Source organism: Schistocerca gregaria, chromosome X (genome assembly GCF_023897955.1).
Source record: "Schistocerca gregaria isolate iqSchGreg1 chromosome X, iqSchGreg1.2, whole genome shotgun sequence".
In the NCBI taxonomy this organism is placed as follows: Eukaryota; Metazoa; Arthropoda; class Insecta; order Orthoptera; family Acrididae; genus Schistocerca; species Schistocerca gregaria.
This window is the reverse complement of record NC_064931.1, coordinates 174,672,634-174,698,900: the sequence shown is the minus strand read 5'-3', so window position 1 is coordinate 174,698,900 and position 26,267 is coordinate 174,672,634. Positions and strand designations below refer to the sequence as shown.

The 26,267-nt window shown below is 41.3% G+C and overlaps 1 protein-coding gene across 9 annotated transcripts in view; it reads right to left on the bottom strand.

Annotated features, from left to right (window-relative positions):
• LOC126299535 (SR-related and CTD-associated factor 4) overlaps nucleotides 1-26,267 on the bottom strand; it is a 197,143-nt gene that overhangs the window by 115,335 nt on the left and 55,541 nt on the right. For 6 of the 9 annotated variants that reach the window (XM_049991518.1, XM_049991516.1, XM_049991523.1 and 3 more), the window contains exons 6-7: nucleotides 25,797-26,137; nucleotides 25,216-25,375 (exon numbers count right to left, since the gene is read on the bottom strand). In XM_049991518.1, the coding sequence (XP_049847475.1) occupies nucleotides 25,216-25,375; nucleotides 25,797-26,137 (501 nt within the window). The remainder of the gene's footprint in view (nucleotides 1-25,215; nucleotides 25,376-25,796; nucleotides 26,138-26,267) is intronic. The other 3 variants (XM_049991519.1, XM_049991522.1, XM_049991517.1) reach the window with 1 other exon arrangement.

Here is a 26,267-nt window from a genome sequence, read left to right as displayed (position 1 = left end):
AATTGTATTTGTATATACTCTTCCACGTGCGCTTACTCCAGTCATAGGAGTGAAGAGCGATAAAGATTAGTTCGATTTTATATTAAATAAAGTATTTTGTTATTTGACTGTTGGTGTTACTAAACTGACTTTTCTGTGTGTTCACCTTAGTGTACAAGCATACAATACAATAGTATTTAGTATTTTTCTTACTATTTTTAAAAACTTAAACCTCAATTTAAAATCTGACACTGCCAGAACTTCCATGAAAAATGTTTGTAACAATATTGTGGATAAATTGTTTTTGAGCTGTGGTGCAGCTTTTCACAAATTTCAAAATATTATACTTCACAAAATACTCTTACATTAAGGAAATTACCCCTTCACACATACACCTTGCAAAATGACCATCGCAAGAAAAATTAGGGCTCACACAGACTTTTATCAACAGTCATTTTTCTCACACACCATTCACAAACAGAACAAAGAAAAGTGAGCAGGAGGGGATGACAATGGTACCAAAACAACTTTTTGCCAGGTACCATAATATGGCTTACAGTATATAGATGTGTAAGTAACTAATGGAGCAACAAGCCACATTACGAATAAAATAACAGAACTTTGAACCATTTGAACAATTTTTGTCTGCAGATGGGATTACTGATGAAGTGAGTGGCAAAGAACTGGACATTGAAGCAGAGGTAAATAGAAATTGTTAGAAACTGACACTGGGAGACGAGTAGTATGTGCCAAAGATACAAAGTCATTTGCTTTCTGTTCATCCTGCACAGTACAAAAATCCAGATACTAAATTTGTAACATCAGTAGTAAAATACAGTTTCAAAATTGACTCAAATATCTTACTAGTGGGGATAGTAAATGGCTTATTCAAACCAGGTATGAAAAGTATTAAAGCCCATTTTCTTGCTGTAGTGAATGCATCAAATCAAGATAATGTACTACAGTTGCATCAACAAAACATTTGGACATCAAAATAAATATCACGTGAAAGAAATTATTCACAAGGAGTTGAATCTCAATGCTGATCTGGGCTTCTTAGGAAGTAGTGTTTATGGAAAAGTTCATACACTTCCTTTTGGCAGAACAGAAAAAGCTACAAAACCAGGAGAAATTATATATTGATATGTTTGTGATCCAGTTCAAATTTCTGGATCCAGATATCATTATTCTGTACTTTTTAAATATGATTACACAATATTTCAATGTTTATTTGATCAGAAGAAGACACTAGGTTATTTGTGAATTGAGGAAATTTATAGCTGAACCAAAGACCGATATTTGTTAAGGTGCTTTTGAATGATAATAGCAGGACATTTAGATAAAAAAGGTTAGAGGAATTCTTCATAAAGAGTGCACACTTCAACATTTGACAATGCCCCACACTCAACATAAAAATGGCTACTGTGAAAGCCATACTCTTCTCAAACCAGTTATAGCCATGACCCATGCTCATGATAACATCCTGTGTCTGTTCTCTGAAATGGGATTCAACAACACACGTTTTAAATCTAACAGATTCTTCAAATGTATCTGAGGTATCTCCATACAAAGTGTGTTATGTTAAGAAATTTAGAGCAAAGCATTTGCATATACACTGCCTGACTAGAAACGTAAAATATCTGAAGACACGGCTGGATGTCAGTTCTCTGTGACAGGTAAAACAGCCAGGAGTGTGCACTAGTGTTGTTACCAGACCTGACATGGCATTTAAGAGGTGTGAACAGCATTTTTGAATGACATGTAGATGCTGCATATCTGTGTCATTCTCAAGGTTCTGGTCAACCACATCTGACCACAACAAGGGAGGAGTGTCACATTGTGCACCAAGCATGTCATAGTCCCTTTAAATTTGTGCCTTTCATCCAACAACAAAAATGGACTCCAGCAATATTCTGTATTATTCTGCACCATCACTAGCAGCAGCTGGACTAAGGAATTACTGTCTCATGCATCAACTACATCCCAGTGCCAGTACCACAATATTAGGTACCAGTTACAACAGTTGTGGGCAAGTTTGCCTAAGGAGAGGATACAATGGCTTACCAAATCAAGTCGTTCATCCGTGCCAGATTGAGTACAATGTCATTTTGGTAAGTTGGCTCATACTACCATATTATTTCTAGATTTCACTCAATATAGTAATCACTGGAATAACATCACATATCTCTTGTAAGTGAAGACAACGAGGAGTTAGTGTAATTTATGCACTCACGATGTGTCTAATTTATGCGATTGGAAGTTCGGTCGGTTTCCTTGACCAATTGTTATTTCAGTATCAGCAAATGAGAACCTGCACGATTCATTAGTAATTACAAATTCTGAGAGCGACGGCCTTGCCGCAGTGGATACCATGGACCTTGCCGTTTGTGGGGAGGCTTGCGTGCCTCAACGACACAGATAGCCGTACCGTAGGTGCAACCACAACGGAGGGGTATCTGTTGAGGGGCCAGACAAGCGTGTGGTTCCTGAAGAGGGACAGCAGCCTTTTCAGTAGTTGCAGGGGCGACAGTCTGGATGATTGACTGATCTGGCCTTGTAACACTAACCAAAATGGCCTTGCTGTGCTGGTACTGAGAACGGCTGAAAGCAAGGGGAAACTACAGCCGTTAATTTTTCCCAAGGGCATGCAGCTTTACTGGATGATTAAATGATGATGGCGTCCTCTTGGGTGAAATATTCCGGAGGTAAAATAGTCCCCCATTCAGATATCCGGGCGGAGACTACTTAGGAGGAGAAAGAAAACTGGCGTTCTACGGATCGGAGCGTGGAATGTTGGATCCCTTAATCGGGTAGGTAGGTTACAAAATTTAAAAAGGGAAATGGATAGGTTAAAGTTAGATATAGTGGGAATTAGTGAAGTTTGGTGGCAGGAGGAACAAGACTTTTGGTCAGGTTATAAATACAAAATCAAATAGGGGTAATGCAGGAGTAGGTTTAATAATGAATAAAAAAAATAGGAGTGCGGGTAATCTACTACAAACAGCATAGTGAACGCATTATTGTGGCCAAGATAGACACGAAGCCCACGCCTACTACAGTAGTACAAGTTTATATGCCAACTAGCTCTGCAGATGATGAAGAAATTGGTGAAATGTATGCTGAGATAAAAGAAATTATTCAGGTAGTAAAGGGAGACGAAAATTTAATAGTCATGGGTGACTGGAATTCGACAGTAGGAAAAGGAAGAGAAGGAAACATAGTAGGTGAATATGGATTGGGACTAAGAAATGAAAGAGGAAGCTGCCTGGTAGAATTTTGCACAGAACATGACTTAATCATAGCTAACACTTGGTTCAAGAATCATGAAAGAAGGTTGTATACATGGAAGAACCCTGGAGATACTAAAAGGTTTAAGATAGACAAAAAGGTGGGAATTTAAGTAGATGGGACCTGGATAAACTGAAAGAACCAGAGGTTGTACAGAGTTTCAGGGAGAGCATAAGGGAACGATTGACAGGAATGGGGGAAAGAAATACAGTAGAAGAAGAATGGGTAGCTTTGAGGAATGAAATAGTGAAGGCAGCAGAGGATCAAGTAGGTAAAAAGACGAGGGCTAGTGCAAATCCTTGGGTAACAGAAGAGATACTGAATTTAACTGCTGAAAGCAGAAAATATAAAAATGCAGTAAATGAAACAGGCAAAAAGGAATACAAACGTCTCAAAAATGAGATCGACAGGAAGTGCAAATGGCTAAGCAGGGATGGCTAGAGGACAAATGTAAGGATGTAGAGGCTTATCTCACTAGGAGTAAGATAGATACTGCCTACAGGAAAATTAAAGAGGCCTTTGGAGAGAAGAGAACCACTTGTATGAATATCAAGAGCTCAGATGGAAACCCAGTTCTAAGCAGAAAGGTGGAAGGAGTATATAGAGGGTCTATACAGGGGCGATGTTCTTGAGCACAATATCATGGAAATGGAAGAAGAGGTAGATGAAGATGAAATGGGAGATATGCTACTGCGTGAAGAGTTTGACAGAGCACTGAAAGACCTGAGTCGAAACAAGGCCCTGGGAGTAGACAACATTCCATTAGAACTATTGACAACCCTGGGACAGCCAGTCCTGACAAAAATCTACCATCTGGTGAGCAAGATGTATGAGACAGGCGAAATTCCCTCAGACTTCAAGAAGAATATAATAATTCCAGTCCCAAAGAAAGCACGTGTTGACAGAAGTGAAAATTACCGAACTATCAGTTTAATAAGTCACAGCTGCAAAATACTAACACGTATTCTTTACAGACAAATGGAAAAACTGGTAGAAGTCAACCTCGCGGAAGATCAGTTTGCATTCCATAGGAATGTTGGAACACGTGTGGCAATACTGACCCTACGACTTATCTTAGAAGAAAGATTAAGGAAAGGCAAACCGACATTTCTAGCATTTGTAGACTTAGAGAAAGCTTTCGACAATGCTGACTGGAATACTCTCTTTCAAATTCTGAAGGTGGCAGGGGTAAAATACAGGGAGCGAAAGGCTGTTTACTTACAATTTGTACAGAAACCAAATGGCAGTTATAAGAGTCGATGGACATGAAAGGGAAGCAGTGGTTGGGAAGGGAGTGAGACAGGGTTGTATCCTCTCCCCGGTGCTATTCAATCTCTATACTGAGCAAGCACTAAAGGAAACAAAAGAAAAGTTCGGAGCAGATATTAAAATCCATGGAGACGAAGTAAAAACTTTGAAGTTCGCTGATGACATTGTAATTCTGTCAGAAACAGCAAAGGATTTGGAAGAGCAGTTGAACGGAATGGACAGTGTCTTGAAAGGAGGGTATAAGATGAACATCAACAAAAGCAAAACGAGGATAATGGAATGTAGTCGAATTAAGTCGGGTGATGCTGAGGGAATTAGATTAGGAAATGAGACACTTAAAGTAGTAAAGGAGTTTTGCTGTTTGGGGAGCAAAATAACTGATGATGGTCGAAGTTGAGAGGATATAAAATGTAGACTGACAATGGCAAGGAAAGCGTTCCTGAAGAAGAGAAATTTATTAACATCAAGTATTGATTCAAGTGTTAGGAAGTCGTTTCTGAAAGTGTTTGTATGTAGTGTAGCCATGTATGGTAGTGAAACGTGGATGATAAATAGTGTAGACAAAAAGAGAATAGAAGGTTTCGAAATGTGGTACTACAGAAGAATGCTGAAGATTGGATGGGTAGATCAAATAACTAATGAGGAGGTATTGAATAGAATTGGGGAAAAGAGGAGTTTGTGGCACAACTTGACTAGAAGAAGAGATCGGTTGGTAGGACATGTTCAGAGACATCAGGGGATCACCAACTTAGTACTGGAGGGCAGCGTGGAGGGTAAAAATCGTAGAGGGAGACCAAGAGATCAGTACACTAAGCAGATTCAGAAGCATGTAGGCTGCAGTAGGTACTGGGAGATGAAGAAGCTTGCACAGGATAGAGTAGCATGGAGGGCTGCATCAAACCAGTCTCAGGACTGAAGACAACAACAACATTCATTTTATTTCCTCCTCCTCCTCTTTTCAGTGCTTCACTTTTTTTGTCAGGCAGTATAAATGGATGTGTTTGCTACACTCGTGTTTAATGGAAAATAAGAAAGAAAACAGAAAGCTGGAAAAGAAATCTTGATTCATTAAGACATGGAAGATTATCATATGTCATCAAAAAATAAATTAATCAGATCAAGAGATATCATTCTCAGGAAAAGACATCAACTTCAGAAAAAAGGCGTGCCTGTTATAGTAACTATGGATACTCCTCATCAAGAATTTCAGGTAAACTCAAACTGAAGATAACCCTGAAGATGACGTTCAAAGTGAAGACTGCAAAAGAAAACTGACAATGATGCTACAAGACAGTAAATAACAGAAATACAGTTACATGATTGGTCAGCACTCATACAGTAAATAACAAACAAAGTTTATATAACTTCTGATTTAAAAGATTGTGAAGAGCCACAAACATTTCACAAAATCATGAAATTAGATAAACAAGACAACTGGAAGGAAGCACTCGACCAAGAAATAGATGCACTGCAAGATCATCAGAGCTGAATTTTGGAAGCTGTTCTTTCAGGGGAAAAAACCATTCCTTGCATGGATTTACAAAACAGAAATGAACACTGATTGTTCTGTTGATAAACTTATGGCTAGATTGGTAATTAAGGGTTTTCACAACAAGGAAAAAACTGTTAATTATGATTAGAATTTAATACAGTGGCATGTACATCCACTATTTGCACATTAGCAGTTGTGGCTACAAATGAGCATTTTAATATTACCCAAATACATGTGTCTATTACTTTTTGTGTAGCGATTTGGAGCAGACCATTTATGTGAAACAATCCAAGATGATGTGAAACAACCTGAGATGGTGGATCTGATAAGGTGTATCATTTATAGAACATTTTATATGGACTAAAAAAAGCTTCTTATTCTTGGAATAGAATATCCAACAACCACATTACTGAGCTGGGATTTGAAAGAAATGACGCTGATCCTTGTCACTTTGTGAAGCTCAAACACTCCAGTCACCTTCCCCCACTTACAGTGACAGTGACTTAATAGCAGGTAACAGTGAGAAAGAACTTAATACATTAAGGTGGGACTGTATGTCAAAATTGACAAAATTGTACATTTCCTGTTTTCTATTCCATGATGTACTTTATCTCCTGAACATTTTCGTTTATCATTCACTGAAGACAGACAATTTTAAGATCTTCAAATAATGTTTTTAAATTTGACACGTGTCTGACAATTTCCACCATCTCATATACATTTTCAGAATTGAAAAATTGTTATTTTGGGAACTACACAGCCTCTGTGTTTGTTATAAAATAATGCCCCATCCAGTGATTTCTGTAGTTTACTTGCATATATTGTTCTTCTATATAATGACTAAGCACAAAAGAAATGCCAATTTGTGGGTAACATATGTGAGAATTGAAATTGCATCTCTATTTGTAGAAAACTTGTGAGTAAGCATTGAAGGGAGCATAAACAACAAGAATAATGTTTCTGGAGTGACCATGTTCCATACGGTTTGGAATAAAGTATAGGAAAGCCGAATTTTCTGGCAACCTAAATGTATGTATACATAAACATTCTCTTCCTTTGACAGTAATGGTGGCAATCAAACCTATATTCACAAATTTAGCAAATCCAGAACTACTACAGAAATGTTTGCATGGGAAGACATTGAAAGTGACTTTCCTTCAGTAATGTTGTGTAGTGCCACATGCTTTCAATGTTATTGTTGGTTTCATGACTCTGAAGTTAGCAGTGGCTATTGCTGTAATAACATGAACACTGGGAACTATAAAATACTGAAGGTTCTGGAGAAGTTAAGGCAAAACACAGGGGTTATGGAGAAGTTAAGGCATAACACATGTAAACGACTGTAAAAACTACATGTGCTTCACATGTGTCAAGCAGTTTGCTGTTCAGTAAATGACAAAGGAAGCACAACAGTAAAGAAGAAGGCTAGCATTAGGTGATTTTAACACTGTCCAACATTGTCCAAGGCAATTCTGGAATGACAGAGTCAGGGCTGGTAGAGTGTATAAATGTTTGTAATTAAAAAAAATTGTACAACATCCCTGAACTACTTTTTATTTTCCTCCTGTAAACGACCCATTACCTCAAAAAGCACTGTACATAGATACATGAAATTTTTAAAGCATGACAAGAATGAGACTTAATACATACGGGAACTAAAATAATAAAAATATCCTATTTTGTTTAGTTTTTATGTTCATTTATTCATAAAATTCTGCCTGGAAAATTAAGTGTTTGTGGAAAATATTGTAACACACCTCATATAGAATTTTTGTAATAAATCTATTTCAGTTTATCTAAAAAAGTACAGTCATTAATTGTGAAAAATAGGAAGTAGTTGTCTTGAAAACTTTAAGATAATTGGTCACAAAGTTTGATACTTTAACATTGGCAGCATAGGACAATGTTCCCTTCATATGTGATTTGATGAAAGAGTTCAGAATTGCTTCAGAGCCAGTGTCATTTAAATTCGGCTTGGAAATTCATCAAATGTAAGATGGTTATTTACAAATGGGTCTGTTTCATTGCACAAAGAATGCTTTATCGTGAGTGAGCATAAACCTACAGCAACTAAACTCGTTGATGACAGTGATACAGAAGAAGGGTCACCTAATGATTCAGGCAAGCAGCGGGAATTCTTGTGTTCCTGATATGTGGAACTTGACCTAAACAGCATATTCAGTAATAACAATACCTAGAAAGCTAGAAAATCAAATAGTTCACAACGTAATCCAAGTCAAAGAAACCCTTCAGTATCTGTAGGGCATTTCTGATCAAAGTATAATGAACAAAACCAATGCCAGCACAGGGATTCTGGTGTGTTATAGTGACACTGATCACAGTGGTGATCTTTGTACATGACTACCCACATCCAGAGGAGTTTTGTCTTCATACTGGTGTGCCGATTATCTGTACTAATTGACAGCAAACATCAGCTGCAGTATCCGGAATACCAGCTGAGATTATTGCCGATAGTAAAGCAGCTGTAGAAATCATTGGACTACATGTCTCCCAACTGGGCTTAATAAACTGATCACAGTGACAACGATAAGAGTTGACAATGAAGCTGTTACTGGAATTATTCAGAATCAAGGACTTACAAAACAATAAAATTTGTGAATGGTTCTTGAGCACATGGATGGAAGCTACTAGGATAGATACAGAAGCATCGAAAGCAATAGTCAGAAAACTGGAAATAGCTTTCCAAACTTCAATAAAAATTTGTGCTTTCACATAAATAGTAAAATAATGTAATTCTAAAATAGAGACTATCAAAATACAACATGAAAATATGGAGTTTGGTTTTATGGTAAACTACAAAGGATGAAGGCCTCCAGATAGATGAAGTACATCTTCAACATGTAGAACAGTAATAAGCTGGTACATAAATATTAAAAACGATCAAGAAGAAATGAGTATCTGACCTGAAGATGACAGTTCTAAAGCCTCTTCATGACAGCTATCAAAATGAACAACATGCTACGTGCAGTGAATTTACGAAAAACATCTGATTGTGGTCCTTGGAGAATTAATCTACAAAATAATAATAATAATGACAGATGTGAATGAGGTACCCAAATACATGAAAACTGATTATGACAGAATAAAGAAGGCCACAAAATTTAATTATGTAGGCGAACTAATACAACCAACTGCTTTGGACAATGAAACTAACTTAGGAAGGACAACGAAAATGGAAGTAGCTTTTCAATTAACAAAACACCTATGTAACACGAAATCTATTTAAATGCCAGAATCAGGCACTACAACAACTGCAACACTATCATTAGACAAGAATGCCCTTATGCTACAGACACACAATTGGTGAAATAGAAAAGAAGCAAAGGAAAATAATCAGGAAAATCTTGGGATCAAAACATGACAATAGAAAATGGAAATTAATGAGTAATAAAGAAGTTTACAAAAGAATAAATCCAATATTGGACACAATGAGGAAGAGGAGAGTTGTACTCTATGGATACCTAAAAAGCCTAGGTGAAAAAAAGAACAAAAAAATTTTTTACAACAAAAACAATTTTTTTACTTCTCGCACAGAAACGCAAAAACATCAATGAAGTGGATCCTCAGCAGACCCGAGGAAATAGAAATAATGGAAGAATAAATAGGAGAAAGCGAAAAGTTGAGAGCAAAAGTAAAACGTTTCACAGGCTTCCCCAAGAAGACAAAAGAAAAAGTGCAGTATGGACAGAAGAAAAAAGAGAAAAACATAGGAAACAATAAAAAACTACTGGAAAGATAAAAGAACGAAATAAAGATGTTAAGTTATTTCATGTGGTCCTCAGTACGCCAAACAAGACAAAATAATAATACCCACTTCACCCTACATAAAATAAGTAACAAGAGTCTATTCTGTGGTTCTGTTAGAATATGGGTAGCTAAAGGGCAATCTACAAGCACTCCTGCTACTTCTCTCGCTTATTTGTGATTCATCTACAGCCTTTACTAAATTTCAGTAAACATTCAAAAATTTGAAACTTTTATGTTGTTTTCAAAAAATCATTCAGAAGTTTGTTTCTCGAAAAATTAAACTCACTACCACAGCCAAGGTGACTTAGCACGTCAATGTGGTGGCATTTAAACCCTAGACAGCTAAATCATATCTCTGTAGTGTAAGAAATTTTCATTATCAGTATATGATCAGTGAGGTGATAATACAGGGAGAGACATGGCGACTTACCTTCCAGTCAGCAGACTGTGCACAATGTCTTGGGTTGAAATCTGTTTCCTGTAGCGCATTGTGGAACAAGAGCATGAGACAATGTTGGTGGTGACTCATCTCTTGTATGGCAATATGAAGTAAAGGAGCCAAAGATCTCTTATCTAGGTCCAACATTAACTGGAAATACCATTTCACTAAACAACCTTAACCCACAATCAAATAACTGAGACGAACAGTTTCAACCCAAATCCCATTGGGATTCTCCTCCTCTCCCCCAGGATTTTCGGAATTCCACACTTCTTTCAGTTTTCCAACCCTTCCTGAAAGGTATGACAAAAAACAATGAGTACAGAGACATCTGTGATCCAAAGGCACTCTTATCACCAGCCTCCCTGCAGACGAAAGCTGCACCACTGAGGGGAGTACATGGCAAAGAAACTTAGCTTTTGAGCACCTCGACACACAAAACTATTCTTAATGACTATTCTTTCCATAGAGACCAACCTGCAGGAATACCAGAAAGTGTGGGCTCCTCAAAAGGTGATCATATCTGTCTACACAGAACTCCATAACCCCCTCCCCCGCAAATACCATATACACCGGGCAGCCACCATTCTTACATACATGTACTGCGGGTAGCCACAGACCTGCCCCACAAGTAACACAAACCCATAAGATCGCACATAAATAGCATACATCAACACAAATCAGGTTGCTTTCAACCAAGTTTCACATAGCCTCCACGGCATTCGGGGGTGCCAGCCATGCCGATATGCAGTGCACAGATTGGAGTAAACAGTGCTGCAGTCACAGGCACCACTTTCCTACAGCAAATCACATGCCCTATGAATGCCCCACAAGTATCCATCCATTGGTGGGTATTTAGCACAGATTCCGGGCTAAAGGCTGGCGTCATCTGCAGCCCATTAAATGGAATTATGTTCGCCATTTCCCCGCCATGAACACCAGCTGTTCAACATATCAATGGACTTCCGTCAACGCCATGGAGTGCCTCATTACATTGGACCTGTGTCACTGCCACAGTGAAGCTCAACACAAGGGACTTTTGTATCAACTGTCCACAAACCTACAGCCTTGTGAGACGCTATTGCTAACCGTCCACCATCACCTAATCTGCTCACTGCCGACTATGGGGGACAGATGACCTCAGATATTAAGTCCCATAGTGCTTAGAGCCATTTAGAGCCAAGCCGACCTCATCATTGTGAGCACCTATAAGGCAACATCAGAAATTCGCTTTTCAGTTTGGACACTCATCCAAGAAATAGTGTACCAAGTTCCATTTCTTAGTTAAGAATGAACAGTTGTTATTACTAGCTGTGCATTTTAATTGTGACCTGTTGCATGCCTTGGCCATGGACACTAAATCATCCATTTCACAACTCCTACCGTGTGCGTGTGTGTGTGTGTGTGTGTGTGTGTGTGTAATAAAATCCTCATTGTAGCAAGTTTCAAAGTCCCTGTCAAACACATCTCAGGCCTGGTAAACCTTCCAAACCCCTCCCAAGGAGCCTCCCATTACACAAGAATGACGCTAATCAAGCTCTGATCAGCCTCAAATCCAATCCCACTCCTCTTTCGCCTGAAAGTATCTAAAAAAAAAAAAAACTTATTGTCATCCCAGACCTACTACCCAGTTGTTGCGCATGCTCTACCTTCCTGACTGAAGGTGCCCACTACTAGCTCTCCTGAACTTCACAGATGGGAATCTGCTCTCCAACATATCCTCATATACTGCCACCCTCCTGAACTTGATCACCACTACCACCCCCAACTCCCTTTTTCCCAATTTTTCTTTCTTTTCCCTTTCATTGTAATTTTCTTCAGTTATTTACTCAATAATTCAGTCTATTACTTGTTTTTCATCTTTGTGACCCCACTTTTTCTTAACTTTTTTTTCATTTTCTTTCTCACTTTCATCCTAACTCTTAACCCTTTCACTGCTGTGGATGTGTACACACATTCTGCTACGCCATTCCCCAGGTGTTGTGGACATGTAGACTTGCACCGCTCGGGTTTTCCTACACTGCTATGGACGTCCATATGCATCTTGAGCCACTGACCTCTCACCACTGCAGGCGAGTTACTTCCATGTCTCAGTTAACACTAAGTTTCAAGTATTTATCATACAACATTTGTGCCTCATTGTAACCTATCATTTGCATAACACACACACACACACACACACACACACACACACACACACACACACACACAAAACAAAAACTTGCTTCAATATCTTGAATCATTATGTGATATGAAAATTGTTATGACCACATGATTTGTGATGTGCTAGGACGTGAATGCGTACATTGCATGCAACTGTCTGTCAGATACAAAATCCAATAACTTGTGAATGAAATGAGATATCATTCTGCTCACAATTTTGTATAAAATTTTGATATCTTGTCTACACGTCATCCACTGCAATGTATGAGCTAAGATCAATCACATTCAAAGTTTACGCAATGCGTTTTTTCCTCTGCAAACACTTTAAAATTTTGTAAAGATATGCAGAAATATTTTTTCAGCAATTAGTTTTAGAAAAATTGGATGATATGTATTTCATATAAGCTGGAACGTTGCTCCTCAGCACAAGCACCAGCATTTCGCAAGCAGTACAGCCATAATTAAAGCCGCCCTCAGCAAGGAATGCAGACAGCATGTCTGTACCATGAAAGGGTTAATTTCACTATTCATTTCATTTCTCATTCTTTTGATACCTTTTTTTCCTCCTTACTTCACCTTCTATTAAATCTGGAACAAAACCAGGACATTGCTTGCTCATGTACTGCCTTTGAACTTCTACTTTCCCCAATGTCTCACCCTTTAGATTATCTCCCCTCACCCTCCAGGCAGGCAGATCTCACTCAACCTGATGTCTATTTGGCCATCCCCATCCAATCCTCCTTTCCTCTCTGAGGAAGAAACTAATGGTTTCAAAAGCTAGGATAGTATCTCCTCTCCCCCTCCCCATTTTCATGTCTGTCTATTGTCAGTACAAAGAATTTCGACTCCTGAAAGTTACGTGCTTCTCAGTAATCCATAACACATAATGAAGCAAATGTATAAACTGATACAAAAATTGTCAAATTATTCTAGCACTTATACTGTCAAGCATACCATTAGTATCTGACATGACAATGTATGGTTTGTATGATGAAGCACATGAAAAGCAGCAATAGCAAAATTTGCATCTTACACCATGTTGTGAGGGAACTGATGAGTGAAGTAATCTCCACATTGGCAGATTAATTTAGTCAAGCCTGACAGAATGGGAATAGTTCCAAGGATGTTATTAAATTAATTCAGTACTTATCCTTAAATAACACAAGTGTGCTATTTTTTCTATTAGCTGTTTCTCTAACAATATTAACTTTTTTCACCTAGTGTTTTAATTTCTTTTAAATACATCTAGTACAGGTGTGTGTTTAAAAAAATCACATTTCTTTTCAACACCAGTACGCAGATGATTAGCAAAAGTGTTGCAAGTGTCCTGAACATGTTTCTTTCTTTCTTTTACTATTTCATCTGTGCTATCGAGTCTCACATGTGGACCTGCAGTTTAAATCTTTAAAGGGGAGAAAATAATGATCATGTATCATATTTCACTTAAGATTTAGCAAAATATGCAAACACGTCAAATTGTAACCAATGACTTGCTGCATATGCCCTTCAACATGGTGTGCTTGTGCTTGGCTTCAAAGGGTGCATCACAGCTTATGTCCCTACGAACACCACCTTCTCTGAATTTCTGAAATGTGCATGTGAAAACTCTCCTGCAACGTATCCCTGATACCTAAAAGACTCCTTGCCTAAACCTTCAATTGTCCACATACCCTTCATCTACATCACATCTACTTCTACATAGATATTTCACACGTCAACATACAGTTCGTGGTGGAGGGTACCCGGTACCACTACTTGTCATTTCCCCTCATGACCCACTCACAAATTGAGCAATAGAAAAATGACTGTCTGTACGCCTCTGTATGAGCCCTAATTTCTTGTATTTTATCTTCATGGTCCTTATGTGTGATGGATGTTGACAGGAGCAGAATCGTTTGGCATTCAGCTTCAAATGCCGGTTCTCTAAATTTTCTTAATAGTGTTTCCCAAAAAGAATGCTGCCTACCCTCCAGGGATTCCCAACATATCTCCATAACACGTTTTGTTCGAACCTACCGGTAAAAATCTAGCACCCCTCCTCTGAAATGCTTTGATGTCTTCCTTCAATTGGACGAGCTACAGATCCCAAACATTCGAGCAGTACTCAAGAATAGGTCACACCAGCATCCCACATGTGATCTCTTTTATAGGTGATCCACTCTTTGCTAAAATTCACCCAATAAACTGAAGTTGACCATTTGCCTTCTCTACCACAGTTCTCACATGCTCATTCCATCTCCTATCGCTTTGCAACATTTTGCCCAAATATTTAAATGAGCTGTGTCAAGCATGGCACTAGTAATACTGTATTATAAATTACAGGTTTCGTCTTCCTACTCATCCACATTAATTAAAATTTTTCCACATTTGGTGCTAGCTGCCATTCATCACACCAACTGCAAATTTTGTCTAAGTCATCTTGTGTCTTCCTATGGTCAGTCAACTTCGACACCTTACCGTACACCACTGCATCATCAGCAAACAACCACAGACTGCTGCCCACCCTGTCCGCCAACTTATTTATTTATATAGAGAAAAACAGAGGTCCTATCACACTTCTCTAGAGCACTCCAGACAATACCCTTGTCTCTGATGAATACTCACCGTCGAGGACAACATACTGGGTTTTATTATTTAAGATGTCTTTGAGCCACTCACATACCTGTGAGCATATTCCATATACTCGTACCTCTGTTAACAGCCTGCAATGGGGCACCATGTCAAATAATTTCTGGAAATCTAGAAATATGGAATCTACCTGTTTATCTTCACCCATCGTTCTCGGTGTATCATGTGAGAAAAAGGCAAGCCAAGTGTCCATGAGTGATGCTTTCTAAATCCATGGTGATTTGTGCACATAAGCTGCTTAGCCTCAAGAAACTTTATTATATTCGAACTGAGAATGTGTTCATGGATTCTGCAGTAAACAGATACTGGTCTGTAATTATGCTTGGCTGTTCTTTCACCTTTTTACTGTCGCTTGAGACTTGGTTATGGGCGAGAGATTAATAGTAAATGCAAGCTAAGTAAGCGACCAATGGCATAGTGTACTCTTCTTCAAATCGAACTGGGGTTCCATTCAGAAATGGTAATTTATTTGTTTTCAAATCTTTCAGTTGTTTTCTACCTCAGGTGTGCTTATTCCAATGTCGTCCACACGGGAGTCTGTCCAATGATGATGACGGCATGTTAGTATGGTTCTCCTGTGTGAACGATTTCTTGAACATAAAATTTAAAACTTCGGCTTCCACTTTGCGGTCTTCAACTGCCACACCAGTCTAGTCACCAAAGGACTGAATGGAACTCTTAGACCCACTTAGCAATTTTACACACAACCAGAATTTTCTTGGGTTCTCTGCCAGATCTTTTACCAAGGTGTCATGGTGGTAGCAGTTGTATGCTTCACGCATAGATCTTTTCACAGACATACGAGTCTCTACTAACCTTTGCTAGTCGTCATTTGTGCAGCCCCTTTTGAACCTAGAGTGCAACAGGCTCTGCTTCCTCAGCATCTTACAAATTTTGTTATTAAACCATGGTGCGTCTTCTCCATCCTTTATCCACTTAGTACGCACATAACTCTCCAGACCACGATCTACAATCTGCTTACACTTTCTCCATAATGCCTCTACATCCGTCTTACTGGTGCTACATGATGCTGTCTTAATATGATGTTAATATCTGCTTATCCGCTCTATCTATCAGAAACACTCTCCTAACCTTCTTGACTGATTTATTAACTTTTGTAATCATAGTCACTATAATGACATCATGATCACTAATCTCGGTTTCTATACTGACATTGTTGATAAGATCTGGCCTATGTGTAGCTACAAGGTCTAAGATATTTCCATTGCATGTAGGTTGCTGAGCTAGCTGCTCAAGACAACTTTCAGAAAACATGTTCAAATATATTTCCCATGATTGTCTTAACTGTAACCACCACCCCCCCCCCCCCCCCCACCCGCAATAAATCCATAGACATCCCAGTCTATACTCGGTAGATTAAAGTCGTCACCAACTACTATTGCATTATCTAAGTATTTATGAGCTATTGACCGTAGACTTTCTTTGAATGACCCTAAAACTGCCACAGTGGAATCAGGTGGCCAGTAAAAATATTGAAAAATTAACTCAAGTTTCACTTACATCTATTATATGTGACCAGACAGTTTCGCTGTCACACCCAACTTCGACCTCAATAGAGACAATGATTTTGTCAACTGCAGCGAACACACTCCCTCCTATGGCCTTTAATCTGTCTTTCCAATATATGTTCCATGATTCGCTAAATATCTCGGAGCTTTCCACTTTGGGTTTCAGCTAGCTCTCAGTGCCAAGAATAATCCGAGCACGAGACCTTTCCTAGAGGGCAGTAAATTCAGAAACTATATGACAAATACTCGACAGTTTACAAATAAAATTGTGACAGTCGGTGTCTTTATTCTGAATGCCATTTGACTTCACTTGCTGTAAATCAACTGATGAGCAACACGAACTACCGCCTAGCCTAAGAAACCCTCATGTGCACTTCACAAGTACTCTTCTACCCAAGTAGCTGCTTCCTTTGTTCAGTGCACTCCTGACCTATCAAAGAAAGTCCTACAAATCACCACACAATAATGCAGGTCCAGAAATCTGCAGCCAAGACCGTCATAGAGTCGACAAAGTCTTTGGGTAAGATCTTCCACTCGGCTCCAAACCAAAGGACCCCAATAAACTCTGGGAACAATTCTGCAAATTGCGAGCTCTGCTTGTATCCCGTGGACGAAGCCAGCAGTGTTCACCACCTCCGTCAACCACCTGTACGAACTGAGGATTGCCTCAAAACCCATGCGACTGGTATCGTTGGTGCTGACGTGAGCCACAAATTGCAGATGACAGCACGCTACACGCTCTATAGTCACCAACAAGGCCATCTCCACATCTTTGATGAGGACCCCCTGGCAGACATACCAAGTGCACATTGACTTTCTTTCCAGCCCTGAACGCTACCTGCCTAAGGCGCTCCATAATACGCATTACACTGGAGGTCCCAATAACCAGTAAACCCTTCCCCCTGTGAGCCTGCTTGGACCCTGCTGAAGGATCGGCCAACTGTCCACTAACAGGTTGAATGAGCAAGACCAGGCAGGCAGCCAGCCTCCACATTGGCCCTCCGCTTCAAGCGACGAGAACGCTTTACCACCTGCCAATTTACCCTGCTGTGAGGGCAGATCCACTGCATCATGCGCACTAGGAGGTGCCTCAGGAGCTAAGCCCGTGAGCAAAACAAGTGACACCTGAAATATCCCATGCAACACGCCAGATTCTCCTTCACCACTACACACTGAGGCCGCAGCCTAAATGTGACTGACCATACGTCTACATCTACATCTACATTTATACTCCGCAAGCCACCCAACGGTGTGTGGCGGAGGGCACTTTATGTGCCACTGTCATTACCTCCCTTTCCTGTTCCAGTCGCGTATGGTTCGCGGGAAGAACGACTGTCTGAAAGCCTCTGTGCGCGGTCTAATCTCTCTAATTTTACATTCATGATCTCCTCGGGAGGTATAAGTAGGGGGAACCAATATATTCGATACCTCATCCAGAAACGCACCCTATTGAAACCTGGCGAGCAAGCTATACCACGATGCAGAGCGCCTCTCTTGCAGAGTTTGCCACTTGAGTTTGTTAAACATCTCCGTAACGCTATCACGGTTACCAAATCACCCTGTGACGAAACGCGCCGCTCTTCTTTGGATCTTCTCTATCTCCTCCGTCAACCCGATCTGGTACGGATCCCACACTGATGAGCAATACTCAAGTATAGGTCTAACGAGTGTTTTGTAAGCCACCTCCTTTGTTGATGGACTACATTTTCTAGGGACTCTCCCAATGAATCTCAACCTGGTACCCGCCTTACCAACAATTAATTTTATATGATCATTCCACTTCAAATCGTTCCGCACACATTCTCCCAGATATTTTACAGAAGTAACTGCTACCAGTGTTTGTTCCGCTATCATATAACCATACAATAAAGGATCCTTCTTTCTATGTATTCACAATACATTACATTTGTCTATGTTAAGGGTCAGTTGCCACTCCCTGCACCAAGTGCCTATACGCTGCAGATCTTCCTGCATTTTGCTACAATTTTCTAATGCTACAACTTCTCTGTATACTACAGCATCATTTGCGAAAAGCCGCATGGAACTTCCGACACTATCTACTTGGTCATTTATATATATTGTGAAAACTTCCATATTCAGAGATGCTGCAACAGCCTTATGATCACTGATTCCCTGTTCTGCACATACAGAGTCGAAGAGTTCGGGTCTGTTTGTTATCAGTAGGTCCAAGATGTTATCTCCACGAGTCAGTTCTCTGTTTAATTGCTCGAGGTAATTTTCGGATAGTGCACTCAGTATAATGTCACTCGATGCTCTGTCCCTACCACCCGACCTAAACATCTGAGTGTCCCAGTCTATATCTGGTAAATTGAAATCTCCACCTAAGACTATAACATGCTGAGAAAATTTATGTGAAATGTATTCCAAATTTTCTCTCAGTTGTTCTGCCACTAATGCTGCTGAGTCGGGAGGTTGGTAAAAGGAGCCAATTATTAACCTAGCTCTGTTGTTGAGTGTAACCTCCACCCATAATAATTCCCAGGAACTATCCACTACTACTTCACTACAGGATAAACTACTACTAACAGCGACGAACACTCCACCACCGGTTGCATGCAATCTATCCTTTCTAAACACCGTCTGTACCTTTGTAAAAAACGGCTGAATTTATCTCTGGCTTCAGCCAGCTTTCTGTACCTGTAACGATTTCAGCTTCGGTGCTTTCTATCAGTGCTTGAAGTTCCGGTACTTTACCAATGCAGCTTCGACAGTTTACAATTACAATACCGATTGCTGCTTGGTCCCCGCATGTCCTGACTTTGCCCCGCACCCACTGAGGCCGTTGCCCTTTCTGTACTTGCCCAAGGCCATCTACCCTAAAAAACCGCCCAGTATACGCCACACAACCCCTGCTACCCATGTAGCCGCTTGTTGCGTGTAGTGGACTCCTGACCTGGATCTAACCAGCGGAACCCAAAACCCCACCACCCTATGGCGCAAGTCGAGGAATCTGCAGCCCACACGGTCGCAGAACCGTCTCATGGTGAGCTCTGCTCTCGTCCCGCTAGCGAGACTGGCAGTCTTCACCAAATCAGATAGCCGCCGGAAACCAGAGAGGATTTCCTCCGATCCATAGCGACACACATCATTGGTGCCGACATGAGCGACCACCTGCAGATGGGTGCACCCTGCACCCTTCATGGCATCCGAAAGGACCCTTTCCACATCTGGAATGACTCCCCCCCGGTATGCACACGGAGTGCACATTGGTTTTCTTCCCCTCTCTTGCTGCCATATCCCTAAGGGGCCCCATTACGTGCCTGACGTTGGAGCTCCCAACTACCAGTAAGCTCACCCTCTGTGACCGCCCGGATCTTGCAGACTGAGGGGCAACCTCTGGAACAGGACAAGCAGCCATGTCAGGCCGAAGATCAGTATCAGCCTGAGACAGAGCCTGAAACCGGTTAGTCAGACAAACTGGAGAGGCCTTCCGTTCAGCCCTCCAGAATGTCTTTCATCCCCTGCCACACCTTGAGATGACCTCCCACTCTACCACAGGTGAGGGATCAGCCTCAATGCGGGCAGTATCCTTGGCAACCACTGTCGTAGTCCGATCGGGGGATGCGTGGGACCAGCTGGCCGTCCCCGACAAACCCCCATCCTGACCCCCACAGTGATGCCCATTGGCAACAGCCTCAAGCTGTGTGACCAAAGCCAACACTGCCTGAAACTGGGAGTGAAGGGATGCCAACTCAGCCTGCATCCGAATACAGCAGTTGCAGTCCCTAACAGCACGTTCACGAACTGCAGCCAGGTCTTACTGCATCCACACACAGCATGCACACATCCTACCCTTCCCTGCTCCCACATCATCCTCTCATGTCTACTAGCCCCACCCAGATCATCAGTATATATTTTTCCCTCTTTATGCTTCTCGTCTCGCTTCCCTCTACCCCTCCCTCCAGCACACCATTCCCAATACTGCAGTCTAGCAGCCCAACATCCTGTACCAGCCATGCCTCAGTTCATTCCTACAGGCAGTGCAGCAGCATCTTACTCCACCCTTAACCTGTTATCTCTCCACCTCCCCTCAGTTCTTCTGGATCCACTACCTACCTCATCTCAGATTGGTACTCGTCACAGCTCCAAAACTTAACAGTGGCCCTGCATGCATGAAAGTATGTAGGAGTGACAAATGACTTTCTCTGATATCTATTTTAAAAACCACTAACAGTCTACTTTCAAATGTGTCTGAATGATTTTCAACATCTCCTCTATGTGGTAGGTAGCAATTTATTCAAATTCATATTGTTATTTCACTGTTTTTGTTAATGTTATAACTTGGACACACAACACAGCCAAGAATGTTAGTACAACTTTATTATACTGTAGCATATACACCAAACATCATAACATACACTGAACACAATAAGGTAAGCCAAATGTATGCAAGCGATAATAACATATAACTCAGCGTGAGCGTAGTGCGGCAGGGTTTAAATAGGCACTTGACTGTGGTGGGCTCTATTGGAAGTTCACAATATTGTATTTCACGGCGCACTCTCATGGATGACAACATGCTGCTAATGTGCACGGCTATCAAGTGTGCGAGCAATACTTCATTCCTCATTCCTTGGGGAACAGCTCCAATTCTTGAGATGTCCATGGCATCTTCCTCCACGAGGCTCTGACTGAGATGACATGCTGCTACTGGGGCATATCGTCAAGAGTACATGTGGCGTGAGTAGTGTCAGAGTCTGCTTTCTAACATCAACCCAGATGGTAGGATGGCTGATGGAGTGAGCTTCATGTCCACATAATGTCCAGGGCCTGCTGGTGGTGGAGCCTCCACAGTTGGCAGGCTGAGGCGGAGAACACGGTTCCAGTGTAGACAGCAGCCGCACCGTTACTGGTCGCGGTACTGAAGATGCTGCACCAGGTTCATCCACCAGTGATAAGGGATCCCTTGTATATCATGGCACGGACTGAGCCATATAAGGTGATCCATTCAATGACGCAGACTGGCATGGCGAAATCAGTGTCCCAGCCAGGGTCGTCCTTGTCCACACGCAGGCGTAACTGGTCATAATCATATGCACAGAGGCCCTACTCCGTACAGACGTCACAAGAGACGGTGGCCGCAGCATCAGGAGATCACAGTGAGAATCCATTTTGGCAACGACCAAACCTGCATGCCCAGACAGCCACGCTGGGCTGGAAATGGGCCAACGGCTGCACATGTTGGCGTACCTGGCTGGGCTACAGGAGATGCAGGAGTGCCTGGGGTTGACATCTGTGGAGCAGCTTGGCGAGACTGTCTTCGCAGAACAGCGTGAACCAATAGGAAACTGATCCAAGGCCACGTCAAACAGGGACCAAGTCACATACTTTTTCCATTTGCATTTTGAATGTTCTAACTAACCTTTTGGCCTCAACATTGGACTGCAGGTGGAAGGGCAGGGCGAAAATGTGGTGAATCCCATAGGCACTGCAGAAGGAGACAAAACTCCTGTGATACAAACTGAGGGCCGATATCAGAGACCTTCAATGGAAAAATTTTTTTGACAGGGCTTACACGGTGGTAGGGGCCGAAGTTGACAGGCAAAAAACAACATATGGGAATCGAGACAATGCATCAATTACTATTAACCAATATGCATTAAGCAAAGGGCTGGTAAAATCGATGTGGAGACTGTCTCCAGTCTGCGAAGGTTGGGTCACAGAGACAATGCTAGCCGCGGGGCAGCATGCTGCATGTGCATTGAGAACATAATAACCAGTGATGTTGCTGTAGAAACCAGGCCAAAAAACCTGACCAAGGGCTAATGCCTTGGCGCGTGACACCTCCCAGTGATCAGAATGCAGCAACTGTAGGATCTCCGAACAGAGACACAAAGAAACAACTACATGAGGACTTCAATAGTCCATATCAAAGGATAGAACACCATCAAATGACAGAGAAACAATGCTGAAACACAAAGTAGTTACGGAGGGGGTCGAAAGGCCTATGTTGTATGCAATGTATCACTTTCTGCAAAATCGGGTTGGTACCACTAGCTTGTACCACACAAGCACTGGTGATTGGAAAACAATCGACAGTTTGTCGAGCGCATTCATCAACGCAGAAACAGAGTAGCTCCTCCCAATCAGAAATGGATCTGGACCAACCAGAAAATGGGCAAGCGTGTCAACATTTGCATGTTTAGCCATGAGGCGGAAGTGAATATTTCAGTTGTACTGAGAGAGGAATAGTGCCCAATGTTGAAGGAGATGCGCTGCTGTCTGGCAATGATGCTGAGGGGTTAAACAGCAACACAAACGGATTGTGATCCACGATGAGATGAAGCTTTACACAACAAACGAAAACATGAAACTTCTTAAAAGCGTAAATTATTTCTTTATTTGTGAATATATAGTCCGAGCCGAATTAAGTGTCTTCGACGTGTATTCAATACGCGTTTGGAGCCATCAGAATATTTATGAGCTAATATCGCCACCAGCTCATGCTAGGACACATCTGTTACTAACACTAAATGTTGACACAGTTGGTAATTTATGAGGCAAAGTGCAGATTGTAACACAGACTTCAATTTGGTTGATCTTGGAAAAATACTAAGCACCAGTGAGCTTAGCAAAAAGTTCATCAGGACACACCAAAGAATACAAGTCAACGATGGACTGTGCATTGACAGAAACTTTGAAACCACCGACAGCTTCTTGACAATGACAATGTCTCTGCCTTGACTTGGTCATGGAGTGCCATTGGCATTGGGTGAGCCCGACAAAAACTGGACCTGGCCGAAGGTTTCATGGTGATGTGGGCTTTGAAATTATTGGCAAAACCCAAGACCACAAAAAACAGGGCAGAAAATTCAGAGCATAAAGAGTTGAGTTGTGTATAAGGCTCTTGAACAGAGACGAGATTAACTTCATCAGAAATAGTAAACCTGGAAAGTTAAGAGTGTCCAAGCCAAACAAATTTTCGGTGCATGCGTTGTTCACCACCAGAAAAGACAGTGGACGAACCACAGATTTCTATGTGATTGGGGCCGAGAAACTACCCAATATCAGACTGAGTTGTTTACTGTAGGTGACCGATGTCCATGACACTGGTGTTAAAGGGCGAGAAACCAAGTCCATGTACAACTTACATCTGCAAAACCTTCTGATAAATCCTGACATCAATAAAAAGACTATTATTTGCAATGGACATTTCCAATACACAACTGACATCCACGTCAGCGTCTGCAATAGGCTGTTGGAATTTTGCGTTAAAAACAGGAGCAATGAGGACCGTTTTCTAGTACTGGCAGCAAACAGCACACTGCTTAGAACAATCTCACCTATCATGAGTGACAAAACACGATAGACAAGAGGAACACATGTAGCGCTTGCACTGTCGTTCATTATCAGGCCTGCTGTGCTACTGCTGCAGGTGTGGCCACCGCAGTGAGTTGGGGCGGCTGTTGAGACGTTTCACTTACGTGCGGACTGTCACCATATCGTACCCCTGTGAAACTTCTGACAAATGGCGGGGGAAAGTGGGTTCAACTTCTGCAACGTGGGTTCAACTTCTGCAACTTCACACTACGATTCAAATTGAGTACCCGCAGCCCTCGAAATCCCAAACGATTGTACAGTAGTCAGAACGTTGGAGAGGAAAAGGTTTTCACATTGAACGAACCTCATGATTTGGAGCCAACGAAATGATCGCATCACGAACCGTTTAGTCATCGTACGACTCCTTACGTACATCAGCGACAAAGATGGCTTAAACCATGAAGTTTAACTGCCCAAGTTTTATATGTATGTTCCAATTTCTTGCAGCATAAATAGAAATCAACTCGAGTGGCAATAACATGTGTTTGTTTACATTAGTACTTCGAAAGTAGGTCATACATGTTATCAAGAGTGTAAAGATGGATCCCCCAGGGGGAACAGTTGACAAAGGAGCTGATAAATGCGAGGCAGCAACCAAGACAAATAGAAAGCTCGGCACAAGATCCGTCAATCAATCCAAATGCGTGAAAATGCTGCTGGAACCGTGTTTCGTAGGCTTCCCATTCTTCGACATACTCATTGTAAGCCGGAAACCGTGGGGATAAATGACCGGAGTAGTAACAGACAGAACAGGAACAGGAGGTGCAAGGGGTGACAGCGGGTGACGTAGACTGAGAGAGACCCAAACAGAGGCAACCATTTGGAATACCTAGGTTTGATTGTGTTGTGCTGTGGTGAACACCACCTGTTTCTGACAGAGATGCTGCAACGCTGCAGTAAGAAACCCTTGCTGATCAACCAACCAGAGTAAAAACTCGTCAGTGGTACTGTCAGACATTGTAGGCGCAACAGAGGGCTAACCAGATATTGAAAACTGCACGGAGAACCATCTCACACCCATCTTCACTTGTGTTGTAACTTGCACACACAACACAACTAAGAACGTTAATACAACTTTATTAGACTGTGCCATGTATGCCAATCACCATAACATACACTGAACACAATAAGATAAGGCAAATGTATTTAAGCAGTAATAACATAACTGAGCGACAGTGTAGCGCGGCAGGTTTTAAATGGACACTCGTCTGTGACAGGCTCTATCGGAAGTTCACAGTATTGGTCTTTTGCGGCACACACTCGCGGACGACAACACACTGCTAATGCGTGCAGCTTTCATGATCTTTGTTCACAATTACCTGCACTGTTTGACTCAAATGCTTGTCAAATTCCTCTTCTTGCTGTTTCATTTCTTGTAACTTCCTTAGGTTATCCTCAGATTCTTGATTGACTGGTTGGAGTGATATCTGCTGCTGTATGTTCTGAAGCTGCCGTATGAGTTCTGGGTTTGATAAAATGCTGTAAAAGTATCTCTATTAGAAACTATTGCGGTAAATTCTCCTTTACGGTACAAGTAACTGAATCACTGCTTCACTTCATTAAAAATTAAAATTACTTCAGTCCCTTACAGGCACGATTTATAAATTTCAAATATAACTATCTGAAGGCAGTTTTTGTTAGCCAAAACTGTAAGGAGATGACAGTTATTCATCTTGCACAATATGTGGTTGACTAGTTTCAAAACAGAACAGCAAACAGTTTCTGCTTGTCAGTGTATATCACCCATAATATCAGTTATGCCTGTTAAAAATTCAAAATTAGATGCTTCCACAGAAAAAAAGAAATAACGACCTGGAACTGAAATTAGACTTCAGCTAATTGTTTGAATCTAACTCCAAACGAAACTGTTGCGAGTTAAAAAAAATACAAAGTACCAAACCTGTCAAGTCCAGTAGCTGATGGCTGTGAAGTAACGGCAGATAATATTGTGTGAGTCTGAGTTTGAGTTTGAGACTGAGCCTGCGTCTGCTGCGGCACTTGCACAGCCTGCATTTCAACTGACTGCACTGTTGTTTGGTGCTGCTGATTCTGTTGCTGTACTTGTTGAGACAATGGAGACTGTATTTGTGGTTGCTGCTGCTGCAGCTGCTGCTGTTGCTGTTGCTGCTGTTGTTGCTGTGGCTGTAGCTGTGGCTGTTGCTGCAGCAACTGCTGCTGCTGTTGCTGTGACTGTTGTATTTGATGTATTGGCAGCTGCTGTGTCTGCTGTTGTACCAGCTGCTGCATGAATGTATATTACCATCACAAATTTCAACCACTTAAAACTTCATAACATTAAAGTGACAGTGTCTAGAATGGCAACATCTCACTATTAACAAAGAATGATAGTTTATAAAAAATGCAGGTTCGA